Consider the following 27637-nt stretch of genomic DNA (forward strand, 5'->3'; position numbering starts at 1 on the left):
ATAATTATCATGCAGTAATATGCACCAACTGTAAACTGGCCAGCGACTACTCGAACACTTTTCACTGCAAACTTCTCAAAGTATGAAGGGTGCTGCATTTTACTTATAAGTATCACATAAACTATTGTCAATAACGAAATGAAAACCAGTTCATTATCAGGTTGTGATGTGTGGCTGTAAGATGTGCAAAAATATTTGGTTTCCGAATAGTTTCCTCAAAATCGAATAAGAAAGACTGTGTAGCGGAGAACAGGCCCAAAACCCAAAACAGTGGTTTTGTATTTTTTTACGTAAAAAGTAAAAGCTTTACTGAGAAACTAAATACAGAGACGGACGAAGCTTTGCATCATGTACATAAAACAATTTTTTAACGCAAACTGGATGACTTGAAATTTCAACCCCAGCGTATCGTACGGTTCGAGTTGCGTGGATAGACCAGCACCCAGTGTTTTGCCGGGCGGGACGATAGAGTTACATGCGTGAACCAGATAATTCGCTTCGAGTATTTTCTATACGCTCTTCAAATGCGGGTGCTTCTGCATCGTATCACGTATCGTACCACATGTTATATTGCCTCAGTGTAAACCGCGCCTCAGTTTTTTACAACTGTTACGATTATTTTTTCGTGTTAGCTGCGTAACATTCATGGAAGTAGAGGAAATGAATTTGAACAAAGTAGATTTGTGTTTGATGTAATGTCTCAAGCAGACAGCTTGAAAGTTATACATTATACACAATTCATTCTTTCGTATCGAAACCAGGTCTCTTTTAATCATTGAGATAAATTTCCATGGTTTCCTTACAAGACTAAGTACCTATTATAACTTTAGGGATTTACCTGTCACCAACGAAGAAAAGCAGAACAGCAAAAGCGATGGAAATGAAGTGACTGACGGAATATATAGTGTTAGGATACATTTCTCTTTCGCATACCCAGTCTTCCTGGGAGGAAGCAGTTGCTGAAAACCAAGTATCATCATATTCCCAACCGTACATACATGGTGTTGTTTCGTTCTCCTTGTTTGGTACCTTCATCTCGCAACTGCTGTACACTTCTTCCTTCCTAAAACATAAAATAACTGTATCAGTTCTCGGAAAAGGTAAATAATGTATTTTAAGTTTAAATGTATGTTAGAAAGAATTTACTGGTTCTGCACTGCAGGAACTGTATGATAGACATTCCAGTTATTTTCTCACTACAAAAAGCATAGGATAATACCAGCTAATGTTTGGAAAAATTTCAATGAAAATGCAAACGTAGTGGACCTGAATGATGAATGGCCCATAAATTAGTGACAGATCTTTTGTTAAAATGTTCGTTGAGCGTCCTTAAAGTCAAGTAGTCTTGTTAAAATGTTAGAGTACAGACAGTTTCAGCACAGAAAATGCCGTTAAATGAAATAATAAGGGGTAATAGCAATTCTCACACAATAACTGGGGCAAAACTTGGCGCTAACAGGAATGTAGCGTCTGGAGAAATAAACTGGTCACTTGCGGACAGCTTGTAGTGGAAGTCGCCAGATTCAGTAACATTCTCACAACTGCTAGTATAAATGTTAGCCTATGTATTATGCAGTACATAATTAATTAGTACTAGTGGGCTATCTACTGCAATGTGATTTACCATAGTGACACTTGTACTGCTTGACGATAGTTGATGTCACTAAAGAAACAAAGCATAGTAATGTCGTTAGCAAAGGTTAGCGATTTTGCGTGTCATGTTCCAAACATAAATCTCAAACGCAGTAAGAACCGACATATCTGGAAGGTTTCTCCTGGCAGATAATAGCTACAGATGGCACTATGACCCTAAGTAACAGCTGATGCACGTTTATTTTATTTTTAATTAGTAAATGTTGTGTAGTGAATTAATCTCTCTCTCTCCCTCATTCCCTACCTCCCCCCCTCCTTTCCTCCCAACCCCCCCCCCCACCCATTCTCTCTGTTTGTGTGTGTGTGTGTGTGTGTGTGTGTGTGTGTGTGTGTGTGTGTGTGAGTGAGAGAGAGAGAGAGAGAGAGAGAGAGAGAGAGAGAGAGATGTTTGGTAAAGTTCAATCAGGTTTTTGAAACAGTAAGTGTTCCAGATGGGCTACTTAAATTACAGTTTTTATTTGATTAATGTCTTGAATATGGTTACTACTTGTATGCTGTATACCCCCACACGAAAGTGATAGGTGAACAATAGACGGCACAGACATGAAGAGAGCGTACACAACTAGAGGTCGTGTTGTAACTGGTTGGTAGAAGGGAGAGACGATGACCCTGCACAATTCATTCAGCTACTACGAATCCCCTTAGAATGATAATTGGGTCCATTCAGTTCAAAAACCTCTGTTCAAAGATTATGATCAAGTCATTCTAATAAAACTCTGCTACTGATCATGGTTAATGCGTCTTTCTTGGAGTGGATTGGTTAGATAGACAACACTTTGATTTGGACCCCAACAATGGGGCAACTGAGCTACTACAGTCACTACTGGTAACCACTGCGTCATTCAAGTACTGCCACACAATGGTGGGTGCAGTCAGGTCTAACAACAGGCGGTTACCTGCCCAAATTACTCATAACGGAGGGTAGAGAATTAAGCACTTTCTACAAAACTGACCACTTAAATTTTGACGAACGTTTTGAACATCGTGCTGTTGAAATGAAGCAGCCTAACGTAAGAGACCAAAATAATTTATGTACCATTTACTTAATGACTACCGCTGAGTGTCTGAACAGACTTGAAGGTGGAATCTTGAAAGTGTCAAGTACTTCCATCAATTCAGACGTTCCATTTGGCCCATTTTATTTCAAATGAGCATTCTGGCTTAATTTGTTTACATAATGTGACCCAGATCATTGAACACAAAACCCCATATTGGTGGCAGCCACGGCACCTTATCACGTAACAAATCACACTCCTCCTTATCAATGATGTCTCCAAACAATGCTCGCTTCCCTCCACCTATCCCACCTTCACCAACCAGTCTCAGTGAAGTATTAAAAATTAAAAATCAAGTCAAAAATTCAAGGTGATGGAATGAACCCGAATTGTATTAGTACGAAATAGAAATCTTCTTCCCAAACGATCCCCTCTCTTGCCAAACAATAAAAGTGAAATACTAATGTGATGCAACCCATCACAATGCAGCTTCAATAAATAAATTTAAAGAAATGTTGACGATGGGGAACCTACCTCAACTGTGCTTCATACACCCACGCAAACTCTGCTTCACTCCAGTGAGTCAGAGTGCAATGGTGTGTAAATATGACACCAATGTGCACTATTTCCGTGATATTTAAGTAACACTGTGTAAAGATACAGAGCATAAAGTACCACCTCCATCCCCTATTCTCCCCCCCCCCCCCCCCCAGTGACAGCCTAGTGTTTTAACAGCTATTAAAATGAAACAGCCCATTACAATGTAGCCCCATCTGGGCTGTACTCAAAAATATCCGACCGACAGAAAATATGTATTAAAAATACGATACTTTGCTGCATTTCCACATCTATGAGTAAACTATGTGCACACTTAAAAAAGTATCTGTACTGCAAAAATGACGAAAATGTCGTGAACTATATTTTCATTAATGAGTTCAAACAATAGTTTATGAACTGGTTCACCTGTGGATTTGGTAGATTTCTTCAGAAGCTATGGAATATTGGAAAGAGTATACACTATTCTCTGTATACGTAATTACAATCCAGCATACATTTTTAAAATGTATCTAAGAAATTCGTAATATGTTGTTGTTGAACATCAGTTTTACTTCAAATACTGTTCCACACACTCTAAGAAACGCGAAATTTAATCAACTGCTCATCCATCTGCTGTTGCATACTGTCACCAAAGGAATGTCTACACCAGTAAAGACGTTCACTATTTTATCAATAGCTAACACTTGTTGCAAGACTCAACAGAGGATTAAATTAATTATTTACCGCTACTATGATGACTGTAAAATGTCACAATATTGTTCCTAAGTCTGTAAAACTCTATCAACAACGCTAAAAGGTACCAAGTTTTCCTCAGATTGGTGTAAAAATGACTGCAAACTCTAAAGTAGATACAACAAATCCTCTTTAATGCATAAACACAAGTGGTCTGCTAAAGAGGCAGGTAAACTTCTTGATGAAATGTGAGAATGGGTATAAAATAAACACTCCATAAACAACTGAAAGCCTTCGTTTGCTCTTGGAATGTAATATGAGAGCTGAGCTGTCCTAAACACACTACTGGACAAAGAACTTAGGTACACTCAACTTTTTCATGGAAGGATCATGGACAGAAACCCAGAGAAACATAAATAAATTATATACGTTTATTCGGTAGTAAATTATCAACAAATAATGGTCTGAATAATTCACAAAGAATTTCAAATGACAGTGACACTGACTTGCAGTGGACAGCATAGCCTCCATCCATGGTGGCTGCTGTTTTCAAATAACACCCCAACAATCGTCGAGTAGAGGCAAAATCTAAATCACACATATATTTTAAAAAATCACTAAGCTTGCACTGCCAAATAACCGTTGAGCATAATTAAAAGGAAATCTGCTTGGCACTTATTTAACTGATTTTGAGGGGAAAATCGAATTAAATTAAGTAAGTTTAAGAACAAGTAATAAAACTAACACTTAATGAAAGATTACGGCCAGGAGTGCCATACAAAATTTTTAACAGACAGTACACTTTCCCTTAAATGCACTTTACCTTTAATGCTTGCAACTTATGTAAGCTCAAATTTGACTCAGTATAACCAGCTGACAGAGCCTTTAGAAGCTGGCTATGATGTTTCGTAACTTCCTTCAAACGTTATAACCACTTACATTCCAAATGAATTACATACACTTTAATGGTACTAAAATAAGTAGGCCAGCACAATAAAAAGTTAGATAGTATTTTCCCAAGAAATAAATAATGAATTTTAAGCCATTTAACCTTTATACCTAAAACACTCTACAAAGCCTTAGGCCCAGTCAAATTCAGAATTTTCAAACCTGTGATACAAACTTGACAGTCCTCTTGTCCTAAAGCCAGTGAAATTACTTGCATACAAACATCACGAAAGCCATGGACTGAAGTGTTGCTTTGTTCTTCATCAGCAAACATATTTTGGAAAGCTTCCATTGTAGGTGGTTAATAAGGGTGTGCCTGACAACTCGATCTGGCGTTTCTCATCGCCAATGTGCAGCACCTCTATTAACGGACTGCATATAGCACCACCCACTATGGCTACCACGATTACTCCTCTGCGAGGTGCACTACGTCGGCCAAAGAACGACACCATGCATGTAACTGCCAAAGTGGCACTGCACAACTCCCACAGGATCTTCCATCAACTCATAACAATGACAGACTCGGTGATGCATACACTACTCGTCTGGAGTCACATAGGGCACTGCTCGCATTGGGAGCCAAAGAGCTCTTAAATAGGCTGTGTGTTCTCCTTTATTTCGCAGAGCCGCGACTCTATCGCCTCCTAGCGAGGCAGCAGGCTACCTTGGCCTTGAGTGCAGCTCAAGATCCTTGACAATCGATCACCAACGAGCTCAAGAGCGAGAATGGAACAGTCGACAGTAAGTATTACAGATGACTGAATAGACTGCTGCAGTCGGCACTATATACCTCTAAAAGCTGTAGTCAATCTACACCACATTCACGTGTAAAAGAGGATTTTGGGAAGGAAGGTGTTTTTATGTGTTTGATTTTAGGAAAGCTGAAGCTGTTTTATTGTGATACATCACTGAAGTTCAGTACTACATGCTTTGTTTATACATAGTCACAATATGGCCAAAGCTGGCAACAGAGATATAACTCTTCCAGAGATGATGACAGGGTCTATATCGTCAAAATAAACATATTTCGGTTAAGTTGTGTATCTTTTAGTGTATTGTTTGTAAGATTTCACACATCATGCAAGCACAATGAAACTTCAGTTTAAATATTCCTATATCTAAACTGTCTGCATTACTTACTAAAATGCATACAGTTTGCATGTTGGCTTGATGAAGGACTTTAGGTTAAGTAACAATCGTTTAAAAAGAGCAATCTCTGAGGTACTTCAAATTAAATATTTGTGATCATAAACTGTCTGTATAACTCATTAAAGTACTTGCACCTTTCTTGCTTATCACAATATGCAAGATGTGTACGAAAGTTCGAACAAAATAAAATTGTATTAAATGCGAGACTTCGTACAGTCTTCAAGTACAGTGGGGCTTCAAATTAAACATTTTTGCGTTTAAATTGTCTGTGTTGCTTAATGAAATACATTCAGATTGCTTACTGCCACTGTGTAAACAAATTATAGGCTAATACATGACAGTATTTCGATCTGAGTACCACATATAAAATTCATATAAATATATAAGAAATAGTGACACATGGGTGCTAGAGCAGATTCAGCTGACAGCTAAAATATACTAATATTACTCTCAAATCTAAACCTAGCAGAAAGTCTAACACTCTTTCTAAGCACAATGTGCTTTAAATACTTCCACAAAGAACTGTCTGCATAACTTATTAAAACACATGCAGCTTGGTTGTTGGTACTACTTAAACATGTCATAAATTAATAAATGATGAAAGTTCGATTCCAGAATATGATTGTCTTGTGATGTCCTTACTGAGCAGCTCGCAGAAAACTTGCGTTCATGACAAATATGACTTTATATGTAAAAACTGTTCATTGACATTTAATTTATTACAACAAATATGCTGGAACTGCCTGAAATAGGATTCTGGCAAACAGCATATGAGGAAAGTGAAGGTGTACTTTTAACGCAAACAGTGATGGAAAGAACAGCATTCCCATCTCTCCTTGGTAACAAATTTTACACATCTGAATGTTGTTGAAAGGCCTCAGTCACTTGCTGTTTAGATGACAGAGCTATTGCGTTTAGGTTAAGATATGGTTACAGATTACCAAAGATTTGGAGGAGGCTCAATATTACCTGCATCCTTCACTGAAACTGACAAGTCTTTGCTTTGACTTGAAGTATCTACCAAATCATTATTAGTCACAAGGTTCACAAATAATCATATGTGAAACCACAGAGCATGATCGACCCATGGATCCTCCATTTGTTCCCAACATTCCAGGTCTCCATCACAATGACCAGTGTAAAAGAATCCAGCTTCACTGAGTTTGTTTGGACACTGTTCAAAGGCTAACGACCAAACACTATAGGTGATAGTCTCCCATGATATGTGTCCCATTTAGGATGAACTAACCTTATGTAGGTGAAGATGTTTCACATGTCATGCACTGAACTGCACAGTGGTAATAGATCAGGAAATGATAGTTGGCGTATTTCCATTCTAGGTGATATGTCTCCCACGTCACATGCTGAACTGCACAACAGGGAGATAAATGTACATTTAATATTCACTTACAGGTAAGTATTTCAGATAAGTATTTTCCTATAGTCTGACTAATACGACACTCTTGGACATTGCATGAGTATGGATGTGCAGACCTTAGAAAGTGTAATCATGATGTCAACTTAGCAAGTTGGTGCTTGTTTCAATTTGTACTGACAAGCAAAAGCAAGTTGAGACATATCAAGTCAATACTTGGGGGAATAGTGTATTCCCTCTATAATATGTTATTGCCTGGATATTTACTCATGTATGTAAATTGGAGAGGTGTTGATGAAACAGGTATTCACCAGGTAAGTCAGCAGTTTGTGAGGGACGGTATTCCCTGGAAGTTGTTATCTCGTGTGCTTCAGCAGGAATTCACTGCTGGAAAATCTATTTCGATCACTTTCCAGACATCTGGCCTCCTCTTTCTCATCTTCATTTCCAAGAACGTGAGCTTGAAAGCATGTTTCCCCTCACACTATATTCATACAAGCAAGCTGTTAGTGGAGGTATGCTTCATTAAGAATTAATTAGAGTGAACTAGATCAAAACATTAACATTTTTGTATTACCGTAAGGAAGCCTAGGGAATTCCAGGAAGACAACCACTGCATCCACATGCTGTATCATTAAGAAAGAAAGATATACTACTAGAGTGTCTGGAAAATTCGTGATCGTGAGTGCAGCAAGTCTTCTGTGTTTATGAGGTGTAGTGTGAGCTATTTTGTCATTTGTTGTTTGGGCGTTGATGGAGTAAGAGTGCTGGTACAGTTCACAATTAATTGCCTCATTCTATCGATTACACAGCAAGACAAGAACTAATTTGTATCTCATAGACGTTTATTACGGATTTTAAACACATAGCGCAATAACAGTCACCCTATAGACTGACCACCATTGCCCATTGACCATTATTGACAACTGACCGCCATCATCCACTGATCATCACTGTCCACTGATCATGGTCATCCACTGACCACAAATGTCTATTGATCATTATTTTCCACTGACCATAATTGTCCACTGACCATCGCTGACCACTGACCAACACTGATCAGTGACCATGTGTGTGCAGGGATCCTCATTGACCAATGGTATCCACTTCAGTATTTCAGATAAAAATGGACTGCAGAAGATGTGAAATAGGCTAAACAAGCTGTTGATGGAGGTTTGTCTTTGAGAAATTAGGCTCAAACTTTTAAAATACTTCTTAGTACCCTGCAAGATAGATTACAGAGTGGAAATGAGGTGAATCCAAAGATATCACTTGTTGTTGAATACAGCCATGTACCTATCATCCTCTAATCTAATCTATTTTTTGTTTAAGATGGGTACAAAATGGACTGTAGAAGATTTAAAATGGCAAAAGAAGTTGTTATTGAAAGTTTGTCGATTACAAATGTTGCTGAAAATTTTAAAATATCCTTTAGCACACTGAGAATCATTTTGAGTGGAACTGGATCAGACTGAATCATAGAAAGGAAATGTGTCAGGTTTTGCTGGAGGAGAAGAAGAGGTGGTTCAAGAAGCATGTACTTCCACTTCCCAGCAGACCTGCTTCTCAGAGATTGGGACAACTATTCCGAAAGAAAGCAAAACGTTAAAAACAATGTATTTATGAAACCAGAACGTGGAGGACAAGAGAGCTATTACAATACGGAAAATGATTATCACAATGAAGCAGAAGAAGAATATAATGATTATAATGATGATGATGATGAAGCAGAGGATAATTCTGATGGAAATCCACAGCTGAAAGACAGTCTTCAACAAACTGAAAACAGATATCAACCCAAACGAAGTGATCAAGAGATTAGATTTATTGGTGGATCAAATAACATTGGGCAATAATTCACATGATAATGAAATAATGTCTATTGAAAACGAACTTTGAGAATCATCGATCATTGCATAAAGTTGCTGATGATAAGGTGAAAACCCGAAAAGCTGCATTTGAGAACACTGAGTCATATCTGTACTTAGTAGGATGATAAGAGAAGCCACCACCATAATATGTCATTGTTTACTTCACTGAATCTTGGTTTTATGTTAGGTCTATAGTAGTGCTCTAAATGAATTTATTGTCTGTACATTTTAATAAGTAATCCACACAGTTTAGGCACAAAAAATGAAATTTGGAAGTCCATTGTGCTTGCAAACTGTGGTAGGAATGTCAGAGATTTTTGGACACAAGAGTAATATTGCTCCATTTTAAACTGTAAGATAGACCTTGAGTAGTACTGCCAATGAATTCAGATGAATTTAATGCATAGTACTCAAATCAAAGTACTGCCATTTACTAACCTATAACTTATTTAAAGAGGTTTTGTGTAAGCAAGCTTCGTGCATTTTAATCAGTAATAACGAAGAGATGTAGTGGGGATATTTAACCTTGTCAAACATTAATTTTTTCTGGAGAGAGGAAAACTTTTCCTTGTGTGCTAATGCTCTTAGGTGATTTTATTAGTGATTTTAGATGGAAGATACATATAAAAATATGTACCCATCTTCAAACTGTACTTTGTACATTTGACTTCATTTTATAGACTAAAATAACTAATAATCAACAGTAAAATGACCATTCAATAACTGCCATGCAACATAACAATATTCAGTTACGCAGTGGAATGTAGTGAACCAACAACATCCACAAATTCTGGTGGTCACAAAATGCAGCACTTTGCTACCTGAGTTGTAGGTATTTTCGTAGTGATACTCAACAGTTGGCAGCACTTAAGCATGATGAAAAGGTTGAAAATTTACAAATGTGTATTTCAGCTTTGGGAAAAAAATGCTCCTGTTACAGCTGAGATACAGTAAAAGTTCTTGTAGGCGATTGTACCCAGAGGGTCAGGAAGGATTAATTTAAATCTTCATTTGATTAGCAATAAAATACATTTTTTTGTCAATGCTTTTTATTTTCGAGACATCGATGTTGTCACTGGTTTTGAAGTTGTCATATCTCTGATGCCATCTTTGGTCCCCTCATGAGATCATACAAACAAAACATGTAGTTCTGCAGTTAAGTGATATATTGTAACATAAACCTTTATTCGTTTCTAAAGCCCAAGTGATAAAAACACGTAATATTTTCAGGAAACCCTATAACCTTTGTAAGTGTGGTAGTATTTTTATTATGTGTTGGTGAAATTCATTAAAACTTTTGGAGTGCTATAGTTCTAGTTGCAGTATTTTGTTCAGTCATATGTAATACTTACCCACGATCGCATTTTCTCTACCGATGTAATATCGTTGCTCCTCCTCCGACATTCACGATTAAAAACGTAGGTGATGACGGTACACAACAGATGGAATTCGCTTCACATGTTTAGATACTGTTGTAATGTAAGCAGCATACTTTGCTGCATTGCTGACACATTTTTGCAAACATTTTAGAAAATTGTATAATTTGAGAAGAATCGAAGATGTGAAACATAATTAATTCAAGGCTCTATTGTGTCTGAAACCAAGTGTGGTATTGAGGTCGAACTATGAATGTATTGTCTATTGGCAAAGGAAAGCAACTGGAGCTTAAACCAGTAGTTAATCACGTTTGGCGTTTTTGAAGTCCTGTTTTTGAAGTCTTTAAAATAAAATTCATCTTCAACAACTAAATATTGTTAATTCAATAATTACATAGCATAAGTAAGTGTTGGTATTTAACTATTTACGTAAAGCACGTTTTACGCTGGTTCTTATATTACATTACAAATGCAAACAGTTTATAGAGCGTTTCTTTTATACCCATTCTCACATTTCATAAACAAGTTTACCTACCTCTTAGCAGACCGCTCGTGTTGAGGCATTAAAATGACTAGTTGTACCTTAGAGTTTGCAGTCACCTTTTACACCAATCTGAAGTAAACTTCGTTCCATTTAGCGATCTTGATACATTTTTGCAGACTTGGAAGAATGTTGAAACATTTTACAGGTATCATAGTTGCGGAAAGTAATTAATTTAAGACTCTCTTGAGTCTTATACCAAGTGGTTTTACCAGTGCAGGCAGTAAGCAAAAGGACATGACTCAGCAGCTGATTATATTTCACGTTTCTTAGAGTATGTGTAACAATATTTGAAGTAAAACTGATCTTCGGTAATTACATATTACTGATTTCTTAGCTACATTTTATACACAAATGCTAGACTTTAACTATTTATATGGGGAATGTTATAAACTCTTCCAGTATTCAATAGCGAATGATACATAGCTTCTGACGAAATCTGCCAGTGCCACAGGTGACCAGTTCACAACTTACTTTTTGAAGTCATTAATGAAAATATAGTTCACAAAATTTTTCATCATTTTTGCAGTACAGATACCCCTTTATGTGTGTCTTGTACTTTACACATAGATGTGAAAATGCTGCAAAATGTCATATTTTTAAAGCACATTTTCGGTCGTTCAGGCACTTTTGATCATAGTCCAGATGGGGCTACATTGTAATTGGCTGTTTCATTTTAATGACTGTTAGAATACTAGGCTTTCACTGGAGAAGAGAAGAGGGGATGGAGGTGGTACTTCATGCAATGTATGTTTACTCATTGTTATTTAAATATCACAGAAATAATGCATATTCGTGTCATATTTACACATCAGTGTCAACCTATTCTCTGACTGACTGGAGTGGAGGAGAGGTCGCATTGCTGTAAGAAGCACAGTTGAGCTAGTTCCCACATCTTGGACATTTCTTTGAATTATTTATTGATACTACATTGTGATGGGTTGCATCATTTTAATGTGTCCCTGTGATTGTTTGTCAGCAGAGGAGGGGGTCATGCTAACGATTTTTTATTTTTCGCTAATTTGATTTGAGTTCATGCCACCATTTTGTAATTTTCATGAATCCTTTATTATTAATACTTCATTACCTTCGGTGGTGATAAGGAGGGTCACGACTTGTCACATGAGGAGGGGCATGGCTGCCGCCATCTTGGATGTTGAGTTCAGCGACCTGATGTAATCAAAGTGATCCATAATGTCAAAAGTAAACAAAGTGGACCAGGCAGTCGGTATCTCTGCTATTGATAGGCATATTGTTCACAAGATCCTATGGGTCTTATAGCCACTTCACGTATGATGAGTAAAGAAAGAGCATAACTTACAGCAAGAATAATTTTCACATCGACAGAAGGACGGCGTCTGGAGCACTGTGGATTGAAGGCACAGCAAAAATATGGCTTTTTTTTTGTGTGGCAACGGACAGTTTTCACAGACAGTGGTGTGTCCAATGACAACACTGGACGCAGGAATGGCACCGTGCATTCTTTGCAGATGTGTCGGGGTTGTGTGTACAACATCATGACCGAAGTACTCATGTGTGTTGGTTCTGAGGAGTATAAATGTTACCAGATTGGATTCATTATTACCATATAGATCCAGCTCTTGACATGAGGGCATGGGGTGAAATGGTGTGCACCGCATCATCAACTGTGGTTCACATAAATGGTGACTTATTATGACAGGCACATGTTAGGGGTCGTGGCTGTGTCCTACTAGCACATTCTATTATTTTGCACGGAGCCGCTATTGTGCCACAGCTGTCGATTTATCAAATTTTAATTGAGTGCATTGTGCATGGTGGCCTGTCACTTACAATTTGAAAGCTGGTAGCATCTACACTACTGGCAATTAAAATAACTACATCACTAAGATGACGTGCTACAAACGCGAAATTTAACCGACAGGAAGAAGATGCTGTGATATGCAAATGGTTAGCTTTCCAGAGCATTCACACAAGTTTGGCGCCGGTGGCGACACCTACAACGTGCTGACATGAGGAAAGTTTCGAACCGATTTCTCATACACAAACAGCAGTTGACCGGCGTTGCCTGGTGAAACGTTGTTGTGGTGCCTCGTGTAAGGAGGAGAAATGCGTGCCATCACGTTTCCGACTTCGATAAAGGTTGGATTGTAGCCTATAGCGATTGCGGTTTATCGTATCGCGACATTGCTGCTCGCGTTGGTCGAGATCCAATGACTGTTAGCAGAATATGGAATCGGTGGGTTCAGGAGGGTAATACGGAACGCCGTGCTGGATCCAAACGGCCACGTATCATTAGCAGTCAATATGACAGGCATCTTATCCGCATGGCTGTAACGGATCGTGCAACCATGTCTCAATCCCTGAGTCTACAGATGGGGACGTTTGCAAGACAACAACCATCTGCACGAACAGTTCGACAACGTTTGCAGCAGCATGGACTATAAGCTCGGAGACCATGGCTGCGGTTACCCTTGACGCCGCATCACAGACAGGAGCGCCTGCGATGGTGTACTCAACGATGAACCTGGGTGCACGAATGGAAAACCATCATTTTTTCTGATGAATCCAGGTTCTGTTTACAGCGTAATGATGGTCTCATCCGTGTTCGGCGACATGGCGGTGAACGCACATTGGAAGCGTGTATTCGTCATCGCCATACTGGCGTATCAGCCGGCGTGATGGTATGGGGTGCCGCTGGTTACACGTCTCTGTTACCTCTTGTTCGCATTGACGGCACTCTGAACAGTGGACATTACATTTCAGATGTGCTACGACCCGTGGCTCTACCCTTCATTCGATCCCTGCGAAACCCCGCATTTCAGCAGGATAAAGCATGACCGCATGTTCCAGGTCCTGTATGGGCCTTTCTGGATACAGAAAATGTACGACTGCTGCCCTGGCCAGCACATTCTCCAGGTCTCTGAAAACTGAAAACTTCTGGTCAATGGTAGCCGAGCAACTGCCTCGTCACTATATGCCAATCTCTACTCTTGATGAACTGTGGTATCGTGTTGAAGCCGAGTGGCAAGCTGTACCTGTACACGCTATCCAAGCTCTGTTTGACTCAATGCCCAGGCGTATCAAGGCCGTTATTGCAGCCAGAGGTGGTTGTTCTGGGTACTGATTTCTCAGGATCTATGCACCCAAATTGCGTGAAAATGTAATCACATGTCAGTTCTAGTATAATATATTTGTCCAATGAATACCCGTTTATCATCTGCATTTCTTCTTGGTGTAGCAATTTTAATGGCCAATAGTGTATTTACGATGATCGTCAGGTTCTGTAACTGCTGAGTGAAGGCAATAAATTGGAGTCGATTAAGGGATTTTGATAAGTTAGGTTTTCAAATAATGTTTCGAAAGACAAATCAGACAAGTAATTTAAAGGCAGAGATTCGTTTATCGGAGTACTAGAAAGTGGGACTTACAACTTCACAGTATTCCAGTAACGCTAGTCGGCAGGGGTGGCCGAGCGGTTCTAGGCGTTACAGTCTGGAATCGCGCGACCGCTACGGTCGCAGCTTCGAATCCTGCCTCGGGCATGGATGTGTGTGATGTCCTTAGGTTAGTTAGATTTAAATAGTTCTAAATTCTAGGGGACTGATGACCTTAGAAGTTAGGTCCCATAGTGCTCAGAGCCATTTTGAACCAGTAACGCCGGCCGAAGTGGCCGTGCGGTTAAAGGCGCTGCAGTCTGGAACCGCAAGACCGCTACGGTCGCAGGTTCGAATCCTGCCTCGGGCATGGATGTTTGTGATGTCCTTAGGTTAGTTAGGTTTAACTAGTTCTAAGTTCTAGGGGACTAATGACCTCAGCAGTTGAGTCCCATAGTGCTCAGAGCCATTTGAACCATTTTTTTGAACCAGTAACGCTTCACACAGTCGACGACTAGTGTTAGGTCGCCTGCGAGTTTAGTAAGCGACAGTCGTTTTTCAGTCTTCAGTAGTGTTATAAACCCATTCATCCAGTGTGGTCCTATAGCGAGGCTGACGTGGAAGAACAACACGAGGGCATTGTTTAGGAAACCCATCAGCGAGAAAAAGCGTTGAACTCCGTAAACGTACGTGTGGTTCGTATGAGGTGGAGGGTCAGATGTTGATTAACTCATAACGGTACTGCATTATCTCGATTGAGGTTAGGATGGTACAATTTATACTCTCTACTGTTACCATAAGTATACATAGTGTGCTTCTGAATGTTGAAATTTTCCCATATTGGGTCGAGTTTTACTGTGAGAATGTGCCCAGTAACGTCTGTTACTGCAGTAGCAGAAAACGAGTGCTATCTTTATGTGCACCCGAAGGTCTTTGGGGCGGATTTTTACGAATACAGTTGCCGTATAATAATGTAAGTCAAATATCTCGCTGCTTCGTCAATACACAGACAGAATCAGGGAGTGGCGGGGTAACATTTATATGGCGCATAGTTCCACTTCGGCAGCCGCAACTGCGTGGGTTGTGTCGGACACATCACGTAGCGTATGCAATTATACTTAATGTTTGTGACGTCATATATCCTTTACTACATCTACATCTACATTTATACTCCGCAAGCCACCCAACGGTGTGTGGCGGAGGGCACTTTACGTGCCACTGTCATTACCTCCCTTTTCCGTTCCAGTCGCGTATGGTTTGCGGGAAGAACGACTGTCTGAAAGCCTCCGTGCGCACTCGAATCTCTCTAATTTTACATTCGTGATCTCCTCAGGAGGTGTAAGTAGGGGAAAGCAATATATTCGATACCTCATCCAGAAACGCACCCTCTCGAAACCTGGCGAGCAAGCTACACCGCGATGCAGAGCGCCTCTCTTGCAGAGTATGCCACTTGAGTTTGCTAAACATCTCCGTAACGCTATCACGGTTACCAAATAACCCTGTGGCGAAACGCGCCGCTCTTCTTTGGATCTTCTCTATATCCTCCGTCAACCCGATCTGGTGCGGATTTCACACTGATGAGCAATACTCAAGTATAGGTCGAACGGGTGTTTTGTAAGCCACCTCCTTTGTTGATGGACTACATTTTCTAAGGACTCTCCCAATGAATCTCAACCTGGTACCCGCCTTACCAACAATTAATTTTATATGATCATTCCACTTCAAATCGTTCTGCACGCATACTCCCAGATATTTTACAGAAGTAACTGCTACCAGTGTTTGTTCCGCTATCATGTAATCACACAATAAGGGATCCTTCTTTCTATGTGTTCGCAATACATTACATTTGTCTATGTTAAGAGTCAGTTTCCACTCCCTGTACCAAGTGCCTATCCGCTGCAGATCTTCCTGCATTTCGATACAATTTTCTAATGCTGCAACTTCTCTGAATACTACAGCATCATCCGCAAAAAGCCGCATGGAACTTCCGACACTATCTACTAGGTCATTTATATATATTGTGAAAAGCAATGGTCTCATGACACTCCCGTGTGGCATACCAGAGGTTACCTTAACGTCTGTAGACGTCTCTCCATTGATAACAACCTGCTGTGTTCTGTTTGCTAAAAATTCTTCAATCCAGCCACACAGCTGGTCTGATATTCCGTAGGCTCTCACTTTGTTTATCAGGCGACAGTGCGGAAATGTATCGAACGCCTTCTGGAAGTCAAGGACAATAGCATCTACCTGGGAGCCTGTATCTAATATTTTCTGGGTCTCATGAACAAATAAAGCGAGTTGGGTCTCACACGATCGCTGTTTCTGGAATCCATGTTGATTCCTACAGAGTAGATTCTGGGTTTCCAAAAACGACATGATACTCGAACAAAAAACATGTTTTAAAATTCTACAACAGATCGACGTCAGAGATATAGGTCTATAGTTTTGTGCATCTGCTCGACGACCCTTCCTGAAGACTGGGACTACCTGTGCTCTTTTCCAATCATTTGGAACCTTCCGTTCCTCTAGAGCAGGCTGTTCCAGCTCGTCGGCTCCGTTGTGAGCTGCGGAGCGCTCCCTACTCCAGGGAGCCGTTCCGCTCGCTGTGACCATTCACGCCGGCAAGTGGGACGGTTGGCTGAGGCAGGCGGCAAGGCAAGCGTTTTGATGCGCCAGCTTACAAGCTTACAAGATCGACAACCTCATACTCTTAACTGCTAAGACGTGGTGACATGCTACACCAGGAAATACGATGTTCAGGAAATAAATGAGAAACAACTGTTTTACAAGAAATTGCATACTAAATTTATTGAGGCTCTGTAGCTTGGCATTTTCTTTCCATTACAAGATCGGAAATATCAGGCGTCAAAGTGTTCGCAGCGTTAATGTGGAGGATGGCCTTCATTGTGGCACCCTGAAGAAACGATCTTTCCTTACTTTTTACTCTTTCCATTGCTGAGAAAAGCTGCTCACAACTATACGTAGATCCAAACATGCACATGATCTGAGCGGCATTGTTGTGAAGCTTGGGAAATGTTTTTAGCTGTAATGAACGATACCATCGTGACAAATCCAACATGTTGTAGTACCTCTCTTTCAACAAAGTTGAATTTTACAAATCAATAATCTCCAATTGAAGTGACGATGACAAGTCATCGGGAAAAATCGAAAAAGAAGTGCTGGACACTTTAAGTTCCATTTCCAAACTAGTGGGGTCTCGAAATCATGTTTCAAACGAAGTGATGTGATGCTTTAACTTTGCTTGGTAATTTCCGAAAGTAGTGCCTTCCAGTCGTTTTAAAGAAGCAAGACGATTGAAGAACGTTAAATGTCCATTACTCATCTGCCTCTCAAATAAACGTAACTTTTCCATGAACGCTCTGATCTGGTCGTGCATGTCAACGATTAGCTGTTCTTCGCCCTGCAGTGACAGATTTAAATTATTCAGATGAATAGTTATGTCAGCTAGGAACGCCAGATCTGATATCCATTTTATATCTTTCAGACAACGCATTTCTTCCCCTTTCATTTCGAGAAAAAGGGATATTTCCTCACGAATGGCAAAGAAAACATCAAGAACTTTTTCCCGACTCAGCCAACGAACTGTACTATGGTAAGGTATATCGCCATACTCCACTTCGATATCTTTCAGGAATCCTTTTAATTGACGATGATTCATACCGTGAGGCCGCACAAAATTCACACACTTCACGACATCTTTCATTACGCCACCTAGCTATACTGTTTCAGCACACAGTGCCTCTTGGTGAATAAAACAATGAGGAGTCAAAATGTCTTTCCCGAATTCGTCCCTGAGTTTATTTTTCAAACGAGAAGCAAAACCTTGGTGACGCCCGATCATTTGTGGTGGACCGTCTGTCGCTACAGAATGGAGCTTATCCCACGGCAAATTCATATTGTCCACTGATTCACAAACAGCTTCAAAAATGTCACGTCCTCTTGCGGTGTAATCGCGTGGTACCACAGCCAAGAGCTCTTCAGTTACTTGCAGCTCCATGTCGACACCATGCACAAAGACTACAAGCTGAGCACAGTCCTATATGTCAGTGCTTTGTTCAAGCGCTAGCGAAAATGCAACAAAATACTCCGCCTTTTTCCTGATCTGTGTCTCTAAATCCGCTGCCATGTCCAGTATTCGACGAGACGTTGTTTACTTCGACAGGCAAACCCCTTCAGTTGCCTGCACCTTCCTTGGAAACAAACATTCTGCAACTGCTACCATGCACGATTTTACGTGTGGTCCCACCGAAAAATGCTTGCCACTCGCGGCAATGATGTGAGTGATTCTGTAGCTTGCTCGAATTGCAAATTCGGTAGTGTTTTCTCCGCTCTAATTCACTTGAAAATTATAAACGAACTATGTTGCATGTTTTGATAGCCTCCGTATTACGAAACCGTTTTTAAACTTACGTCTCCTGGTATGTCATTCTTTAGCCTGGCTACCAGTTCTCTGCGTGCAATGCCTTCTACCTGATCGTAGTGCGCTGCGTGAAGACGTGTATAATGTCGTTGTATATTGTAGCTCTTCGCAGAATTAAATACTTTATGACATACAAGACACTGCAGACTGCCATCCCTCTCAATGAATAGAAAGGTATCCTCCAATAGAGGTATAGGGCCCCCGTGGCTAGTCATAGCTGTCATTGAGCACGGATTATTGCGTCAGTTGCGGCTGCATGCGGCCAGGGTTCAGTGAGTTCGCTTTCCCCCTCCACGCTGGCTCCGAGCTGCTGCAGTGAGCGCTCCGGAGCGCTCCGGCTCCCTGGAGCTCGATTGGAACAGCCTGCTCTAGAGACTTGCGGTACACGGCTGTTAGAAGGGAGGCAAGTTCTTTCACGTACTCTGTGTAGAATGGAATTGGTATCCCGTCAGGTCCAGTGGACTTTCCTCTGTTGAGTGATTCCAGTTGCTTTTCTATTCCTTGGACACTTATTTCGATGTCAGCCATTTTTTCGTTTGTGCGAAGATTTAGAGAAGGAACTGCAGTGCGGTCTTCCTCTGTGAAACAGCTTTGGAAAAAGGTGTTTAGTATTTCAGCTTTACACGTGTCGTCCTCTGTTTCAATAGCATCATCATCCCAGAGTGTCTGTATATGCTGTTCCGAGCCACTTACCGATTTAACGTAAGACCAGAACTTCCTAAGATTTTCTGTCAAGTCGGTACATAGAATTTTACTTTCGAATTCACTGAACGCTTCACGCATCCCTCCTTACGCTAACTTTGACATCGTTTAGCTTCTGTTTGTCTGAGAGGTTTTGGCTGCGTTTAAACTTGCAGTGAAGATCTCTTTGCTTTCGCAGTAGTTTCCTAACTTTGTTGTTGAACCACGGTGGGTTTTTCCCGTGCCTCACAGTTTTACTCGGCACGTACCTGTCTAAAACGCATTTTACGATTGCCTTGAACTTTTTCCATAAACATTCAACATTGTCAGTGTCGGAACAGAAATTTTCGTTTTGATCTGTTAGGTAGTCTGAAATCTGCCTTCTATTACTCTTGCTAAACAGATAAACCTTCCTCCCTTTTTTTATATTCCTATTAACTTCCATATTCAGGGATGCTCCAACGGCCTTATGATCACTGATTCCCTGTTCTGCACTGACTATGTTACATGCAATGACATAAGGCTGTAGGTTCATTCATCGGCATATATGGACACGGTCTGTGAAATTTATTACGAATAGAGTTTATAGCAAAGAAATAATAAATTTAAACGTCATGCATGATGCGTCCGTTTTCCATGCATGTTATTATTTGTGATGCAAATATCTAGCTCAATGTGTCTGCACAACGATATAATTTTGCACTTAAATTCAGTTTCATATGCGCATATTGTCTGTAAAATGTATCATCAATACAGTTATTAGTAAGTCATAACGTTGTACTTCATGCTGTACTTTTACTGCATGAACAGCATAAAAGTAGTAAGCGGTAAATATTTTTCTTTTCGTCTTTTCGTCATTTTTTTGGGCTTCTTAGCGAAAAAATACCGTAATGGTTTGAAATTATGTGTAAAGTTTGTTGAAAGTCACTAATTGTTCTCATTCTCAAATGCTGGATGAATAAAATCTGGAAATATACACTTCGCGGGCTATGCTACTTTTTTACCCCTACCCTCATCCCTATGACAAGTAGGCGGTTCCTACCCCAACAGCAACTGTAGCCTGACAGTAAGTTACATGTGTACCACGTTCTGTTGAAATCAGTCCAGTGGTTTATAAGGAGATGTGGAACACTCACACATACATACAAGCAACCACATTTCAGAAAGTACTACCTACGTGTACTATGTTGCAGTTTCTTCTTAAAGGAACAATGTTGACAACAACATGGCTGGAGTAGATATGCAAAGAATGCAGAGTTAAAATGTAGAGGCACCTGAACAATAGCATAGACGAAGTTCGTCAATTGACACAGAAGATCTGCCTGTCTGCCCTATTGTGGTTTTGCAGTATTATTAGTTATTGCACAGAGTTGTACCAAAATGTGATACCATAGGCTATAATGGAGTCAACATTACCAAAGTAAAGAAATATCATGTTTCAGTATCAGAGGCAGTGGAGATTATTGTTGTAGCGTAGATAGCGGCAGTTTCTGAATAAAGTATTTAGTGAATATGAATGTTTGGAAACTTTGAAAACCAAACAAGTAATAAATTTAATAAATAAGTTCTACATTTGTCTTACTGGTAGCTTTATCTGTATTCACAACAACAGATGGGGGTAACATTATTAAAGGACACTGTAAAAATATTTGGAACCCTGTCTTACTTAACAGTAAAGCCACGTGGGCATGTTCTCCTTTACAGTGACACTCGTCCTTAGTTAGAAACATATACATACACCAGTTGTCGTACTAAAGCATTATAAGTATTATGTTTCTTTCTCCAGTAGCAACAACAGTAATTATTTTATACAGTTATAGCGTAGAAGTAACGTGTTAATATTTCTTATGATTTTATTTTCAGTTCACTAAAGTTAGTATCGTACTTGTATTACTTGCCTTGGTATTGTCAGTTTCTTCCACATTTCTATGGTTGAATTGGTACCTTCTCTTCCTGGAACGTGGCACCAGTGCTCAGGTACTGTGAGAGCAATAATCATGGCATAGGCTGACATTGCGGAAAAACACGATGCCAGGCAACAGAAGACAATGCTGAAGCGTATTTGGAACTTTCCATAACTGCCGATTTCTTCTATTATATCCTCAAATATAACGTTCTCCACCTTTCCAATGACTTTACCCTGTCAACAGAAAACAGAAAAATTAGGCAGTTCGAGTAGTTTTCTCTCATGCGCATGGTTCTTATTTTATTAGAATATTTTTACAGTGGTCACAATTTACTGCTGATATTGATTGTGGTTCCTAAAGTAAACACACAGCTACAGCCTGGGCGAGAGAGATCTACTGAGAAACTGGAAATAGGGGTACACATTGAAATGCTGACAGTTGAAGAGACTTTCCTCGCCAGTGTTTTGACAGTAACAGCAAGTACAGAGAGCAGTGGGGCATTCTCATTCAGCGCAGCCAACATCCATTCTGTTTCTGGTACTCAAGCCTCTCCTAACTCGTAGGTCTGCCATGAAATTGAAAATTCACACTAGGTTTGTCTTCTCGTCCACCAGGCAGTGGAGGCAGAACAGTGGAGCCATTTAGTCTCTTCAGAGGGCGCTTATGGCTGCGAGCTTGCAGAGACAGCCTCATTCTGAGTCTTGTTGTCGTGGCCTGCAGTGGTTGGCAATTGAAACTACGGAGCTAAAGCGGCAGAATCGATTTGAGCCAACACCAGAGGTCACTGTGTTTAGCAACTGAAAAATCGTGGGGTGACGCCAGAGCTTTGTATGGCGTCCTGTTCGGACTTGTTCCGCTTCAGTGTGGCAGGCATAAGGAGTCACTGTGGAATACAGTTCGGTACTGAGCGAGGCAAGTTCATTGATGGCAGCCAAGAAAAACGGGTCCTGGGGAAGCAGAATGCTGTGGAACAGAGAGCAGCGTGGAAACAGCAGTACTGAACTGCAGTCGTCAGCGTGGAGTGCAGACAGTTGTAATGCAGACTTTCGCTGAGCTGTGGTACTAGAGTGTGTCTTTCTTTCATCACTCAGAAGAAGACTGCAGCTGACAGCTAAGAGGGAAGGATGATGGTGAGCTTCGGTTGTGGTAATAAAGTGCAAGGCACACAATGGCGAGTGCCTTTGTGCACGCGCCACAGTTGTAATTGGGAAACATTGGTAGTAGCTGGAGTTTTGACCAACCCAAAAAAGAAGTCTGCTGGGTATTGTTTGTTGTTATGAAGGAGCGTGACAAGGTTGTGTAAAACATTCATTGCGCCGTAATTGTTTTGTATATTTGCTTGATCGGCCGTAGTGCTGTCTGAGTGTATCATTATTAAGTTTGAAAACATGGGTAACTGAGTATTAGCGATAAAAAATCGTATCTTTTACATGTTCATACCTTTTCCTTGTACGTTTCATAGTGGCTGTTTGAGTATATCCATGTAGATAGTGTTCTCCTTTGTGTTGCCCATCTGGGATATGGTGGAGTTGTTGTACGTAGTGAATTGCAGATCATTCTAGTGAGCCACTCCACTTGTTGCTACTGCATTTTTGTGTCCGCTTGTAAGGTGATTTGTTGCAGAAGCAATAGTGCTTCACCTACATATGTGTGCCTCTTTTTTGGGATATGTTTTACTAAATTTTATTGTTACCCACTCTGGAGATCAGATTATTTTATTACAGTGGTGCGAATAATCGTTTTGCTTTTTGATATGTCACTTGTTATCAGAAGTTAGTCATTACAAAAGGGTGAGTTCAAGGATTGTCTGTATTCACATGCCTCTGGTTTTGTAAAAGGTTCTTTAATAAAATACACACTGATTAAAAGTCCAAACAAACACAACCTCCCAGCCCAACTTCGCTCCCACCAACATTCTTCACCACATGGGGCTGTAACAAGTCGATGTTAATCTTCTGTGCGGTGGGGCAATTTCATAAGGGAGACTACCCTTATGTTTTAATATAGTGTTATCCTATGTGTCGGTACAAGGTGGATACTCCTCGTTTTCCACTGACATCAACAATGAAACATAATCTGTAGAATTACGATGAAACTATCTTTCAAATTTTTACTTCAACCTTAATATCAGTATATCATTTGAGACGAGTTCCAGGGCGGCGTTATTAACGAGGCCATTTTAATCTCCACGTTCTTCAGGCTCAGCTATTACTTTGACTAAAATGGGAAATTGTGTGACTGTACATGAAGAGAGAACGCTTATTGACTAAGGAAGTTGAACATGATATGCGACTTTTTATTCAAAAGGAGCCACTGAACATACGTTTTAAATTTTTGAAGCAATCATTAAGTGTTGTCTAACCACTTTAGATAATCTTACTAAAATTATTTTTGAACGTACATGAAATGTATTTGCAGTTACGAATACGAACAACCATCAGCTATATAAGGGAATGGCGACAATGAAATATGTGCCAGACTGCGGCTCGTACCTGGATTTTAAACTTTACTCGAACAGTCACCTTAACCGCGTGGGCTATTCATGCGTGACTCACAGTCAGACCCAATCATCTATATGTCATTGTTCCCGCATCACAACCTGTACTTGTAGACACATTGTTCCCGTACAGGGGATGACTTTTTAACTGAAAGCGGAAGATACCTTAAGTGAAAGTCGCTGCCTGGTATAAGCGGATATATGATCCGCATGCAAACCCGAAAGAACATTGCATTAGTCTTCTTACTGAAACAGGTTACACAGTCTTGTCGTTTTGAATGATTTACCATATACCGCGTATTTAGAAAAATGATTTCTTATTTGATTGATATAGTTCTTACCATTGCGTACTCCAGATTCAACTGCGTAGCAGAGGTGAATTGTTAGAGACTGTAACTAACAAACAGGATCAAGGCCATGAATCATTCACTATGGTACAGCACCACGATTGTGTCATTTTTTCATACTTACAAAACACCGTCACCTGCTGTAGCATAAATAAAGCTGTCCCTCTGTAATAGTTTTGCAGTGAGTTCGTGTGAACTTGTATTTGGGAGGTAGGAGGGGGGGGGGGAGGGGGAGTTTCCCGTGTTGTGTGTACCTGTAACACAGTGCAGAAAGAAGGGTGACAGCAGATAACCCCACAACCAGCCCTGACATGATCTTAAGTCACTGTAGAGTCTGTCAAGTAAAGTCATGCGCAGATCAAAACGAACTGCCCAGTGGTTAAGATAAGATCTATATAAATGACAACAGCGGAACGCCAATGTCAGTCATCTGCTGCCCATAGTACACTTAAGCCGCAGACAGGCACAGAATTAGGTGTGCCATCCAAAGAGCCAATCCACAAGACTGGTAAATTGACCTTAAGCAATAAAAAGTGTGAGGTCCTCCACATACGTACTAAAAAATTAGTTACATGATAAATTCACGCACATTTAATGATTATGAGTTGAACTAGATATCTAGAGGTTACAGTTATAAACAACTTAGCAAATGTTGTAAGGAATGCCAACCAAAGGCTGCCTTTCATTGACAGAACACTTAGATGACGCAACACATCTAGGCCTACTGAACTGACTGCTTACACTAATTGCTGATAATTGTTTTATGTACATAAGGGCGTGATGCAAGGTATAATTCTCTGCCCAGTGTACCAGTTATTAGAGTTTCTTTGTACTACATTCAAATATAGAGCATGGGAACAATGATTGTCTAAATGGCTCTGTGCGTGCCTTAATTAATGTAATCTTGTCCTTACAGAATCTGTGGGAACGACCTATGAGGGAAGCAGTATATTCCCAGAGTCATCATTTAAACCAGTTCTTGAAACGTTGTAAGTAAGGTTTCTCTTCAAGCGCCTGGCAGTTCAATTTCGTCATCACTTCTGTGACACTCTCCAATGGGTCAACCACACTTGTGACCCATCTGTGCTGTCCTACTCTGCATACTTTCAATATCCCCTGTTAGTCCTATTTGGAGAGGGTTCCACGCACTTAATAATATTCTAGCATTGATTGCACGAGTAATTATTAAGCAGTCTCTTTTATAGACTGACATCATTTCCGCAGTATTTCCTGTCGATATTAGCGACGGCTAAGCCTATATCCTTAGAAGGTGTTACACCTCGGTATTTGTATGAGCTGGCCGATTCCAGCTGTGACTCATTGATGTTGTAGTCACGGAATACTACACTTTGTGTGAAATGCACAATTTTACATTTCTGAACATTTAAAGAAAGATGAACTTACTGTATTCGGTGGTTATTACTAAGTCATAAAACTTGAAATCGTGAATGTCTACCACTCTTTCTGCTTTCTGTCGTCTGTCGTTGACTCTGAAGGATGAAGATGTTACGAGAAGAAAACTTATATAAATATCTTATGTTCAATATAGCGTTAAAAAGAGTTCGAATTTAAAGTCAGTCGCATCAAAAATCAACTTTAATAAACTTTAATTACACAGATCAGACGAATAGGGTATAATACTACACATGTAATATTCGTTTAATGCATGGAAACGCTCCCATTCCAGGGCGCTTTGGAAAACTGGTGCCTTGCTATTTCGCTTATATTAACACAACTTTGCTTTCTCTTCCATGGAATTAAATCAGCACTAACCAGAAATGGGAGAAAAATCATAAAATCGTAAAAATATCAGCAATTAGAGCCCACGAGAATTTCGTTGGTGGAGCTAAGGTATTCAAGTAATGTTACACTTATTCGTGGAAGCTTGCTTGTGTTAAGTTTTGTACAGAAGCTATCACAATTTTACAGTGCTGTTTAGAGTATTTTGCTCTTAGGCACGGTGTAGATAGAGTTTCCTGATTATTTATATTCCTGCATCATAGTGTAGCGAAACAGGCACTCAAGTGTTCAGAGATTGACTGTAAGCTGCTCCAGACCAATGTTGCCAAGTTACTGGTTTTCCCACTAAAACTGGTGTGTAAATTTTGCGTCAAGTGGCTGGTGAGAATTATAGTGGTTTTTAAAACTATTTGGATAGTTTCACAGTACAATTATTTTTGAAAACAGTTTATACACAGCAACGGCATTGTTTAATTTTTTTACGTGTAATAGCTCTTAAATGTACAGTATTTCAGCTAAAAATTTGTAATACACGTTATTCTCTCTTCGCCCACGTATTGTTATGCGCTATAGCAGGGGACATAGCAGTGGTATTATTTTTTCGATAATTGTACTATCATAGTAATTAGGCTGTACTCTTACTCATTTTCATCATCTTAATTGTAGTGATTGATACAAAGTTTCTTGAAGTACCTGTACTTAGCATTTTTAACTGTTACGGCAACTATATTTTTCTAAAGAACTATTTTTTCACATTCCCTCTAAACGCATCCGAGGAAGAAAACAGTTTTTTTTCTTTTTTTTTTGTAAGACACTACATTGGCGACCGATTAGAGGACGTTATAGTCCAGTAGATTAATGCTTACTGTCTTTCTCTGTTTCATGAAAACCGCGTTACTGAGCCTGACAGAATAAATCTGGGCGTGAAAACGATGTAGAGCCATGACGGAGCCGGAGTGTGGGGAAGCAAGCGCTCATCGGTATGTCTGGCATGATGAGCGAGGTACTGATCTTCTCCGTCGCTTGCCAGCGTCAGGGTGACAGTGCTGCGTGAACAGAGAGATCGGACAGTAATCTCATGTAAAATTCAAATGCTAATACAGAACTTGGCGAGATTAAGTAAAACTACACCAGTGTCAAATGTTTTGAGGCTCAGCGTGATCTGATTATCAGTTTCTTCACAAATCCAGTATTTACGAAAGTTTAAACGTGCATGATATTAGACTTAGGAAGTTACACTTTTCGAACTGAGTTTAGTTGGTTATAAAACCTTTGAGAAGAGACACAATAGTTTTATGCTCCATAGAGAACCAATGAGAAGCCGTGGTGTAATACCTCTGAGAAAAATGTAGGCGAATGCTCAAAAATGTGGACGAGTGCCCTCCCTGACATATATTCCATGACACACATAAAGTTACGTTATGGCCATTCTGTGAGTTTCAGAAAGAATTCAGTGAAAATACGCACCTAGTTTAGGAACAGTATTGTATGTCTAAAGGGCGTCGCAATGGGTGCTTTGAATGCCAAGGA

General features: G+C 40.0%; 1 protein-coding gene across 1 annotated transcript in view; it reads right to left on the minus strand.

Annotated features, from left to right (window-relative positions):
* Positions 1–27637, minus strand: part of LOC124606132 (solute carrier family 22 member 7-like) — a 123532-nt gene that overhangs the window by 83189 nt on the left and 12706 nt on the right. The window contains exons 2-3 of the mRNA XM_047138097.1: positions 21515–21756; positions 839–1063 (exon numbers count right to left, since the gene is read on the minus strand). Of these exons, the coding sequence (XP_046994053.1) occupies positions 839–1063; positions 21515–21756 (467 nt within the window). The remainder of the gene's footprint in view (positions 1–838; positions 1064–21514; positions 21757–27637) is intronic.

The sequence above is a fragment of the Schistocerca americana genome, chromosome 3, assembly GCF_021461395.2.
Source record: "Schistocerca americana isolate TAMUIC-IGC-003095 chromosome 3, iqSchAmer2.1, whole genome shotgun sequence".
Lineage (NCBI taxonomy): Eukaryota > Metazoa > Arthropoda > Insecta > Orthoptera > Acrididae > Schistocerca > Schistocerca americana.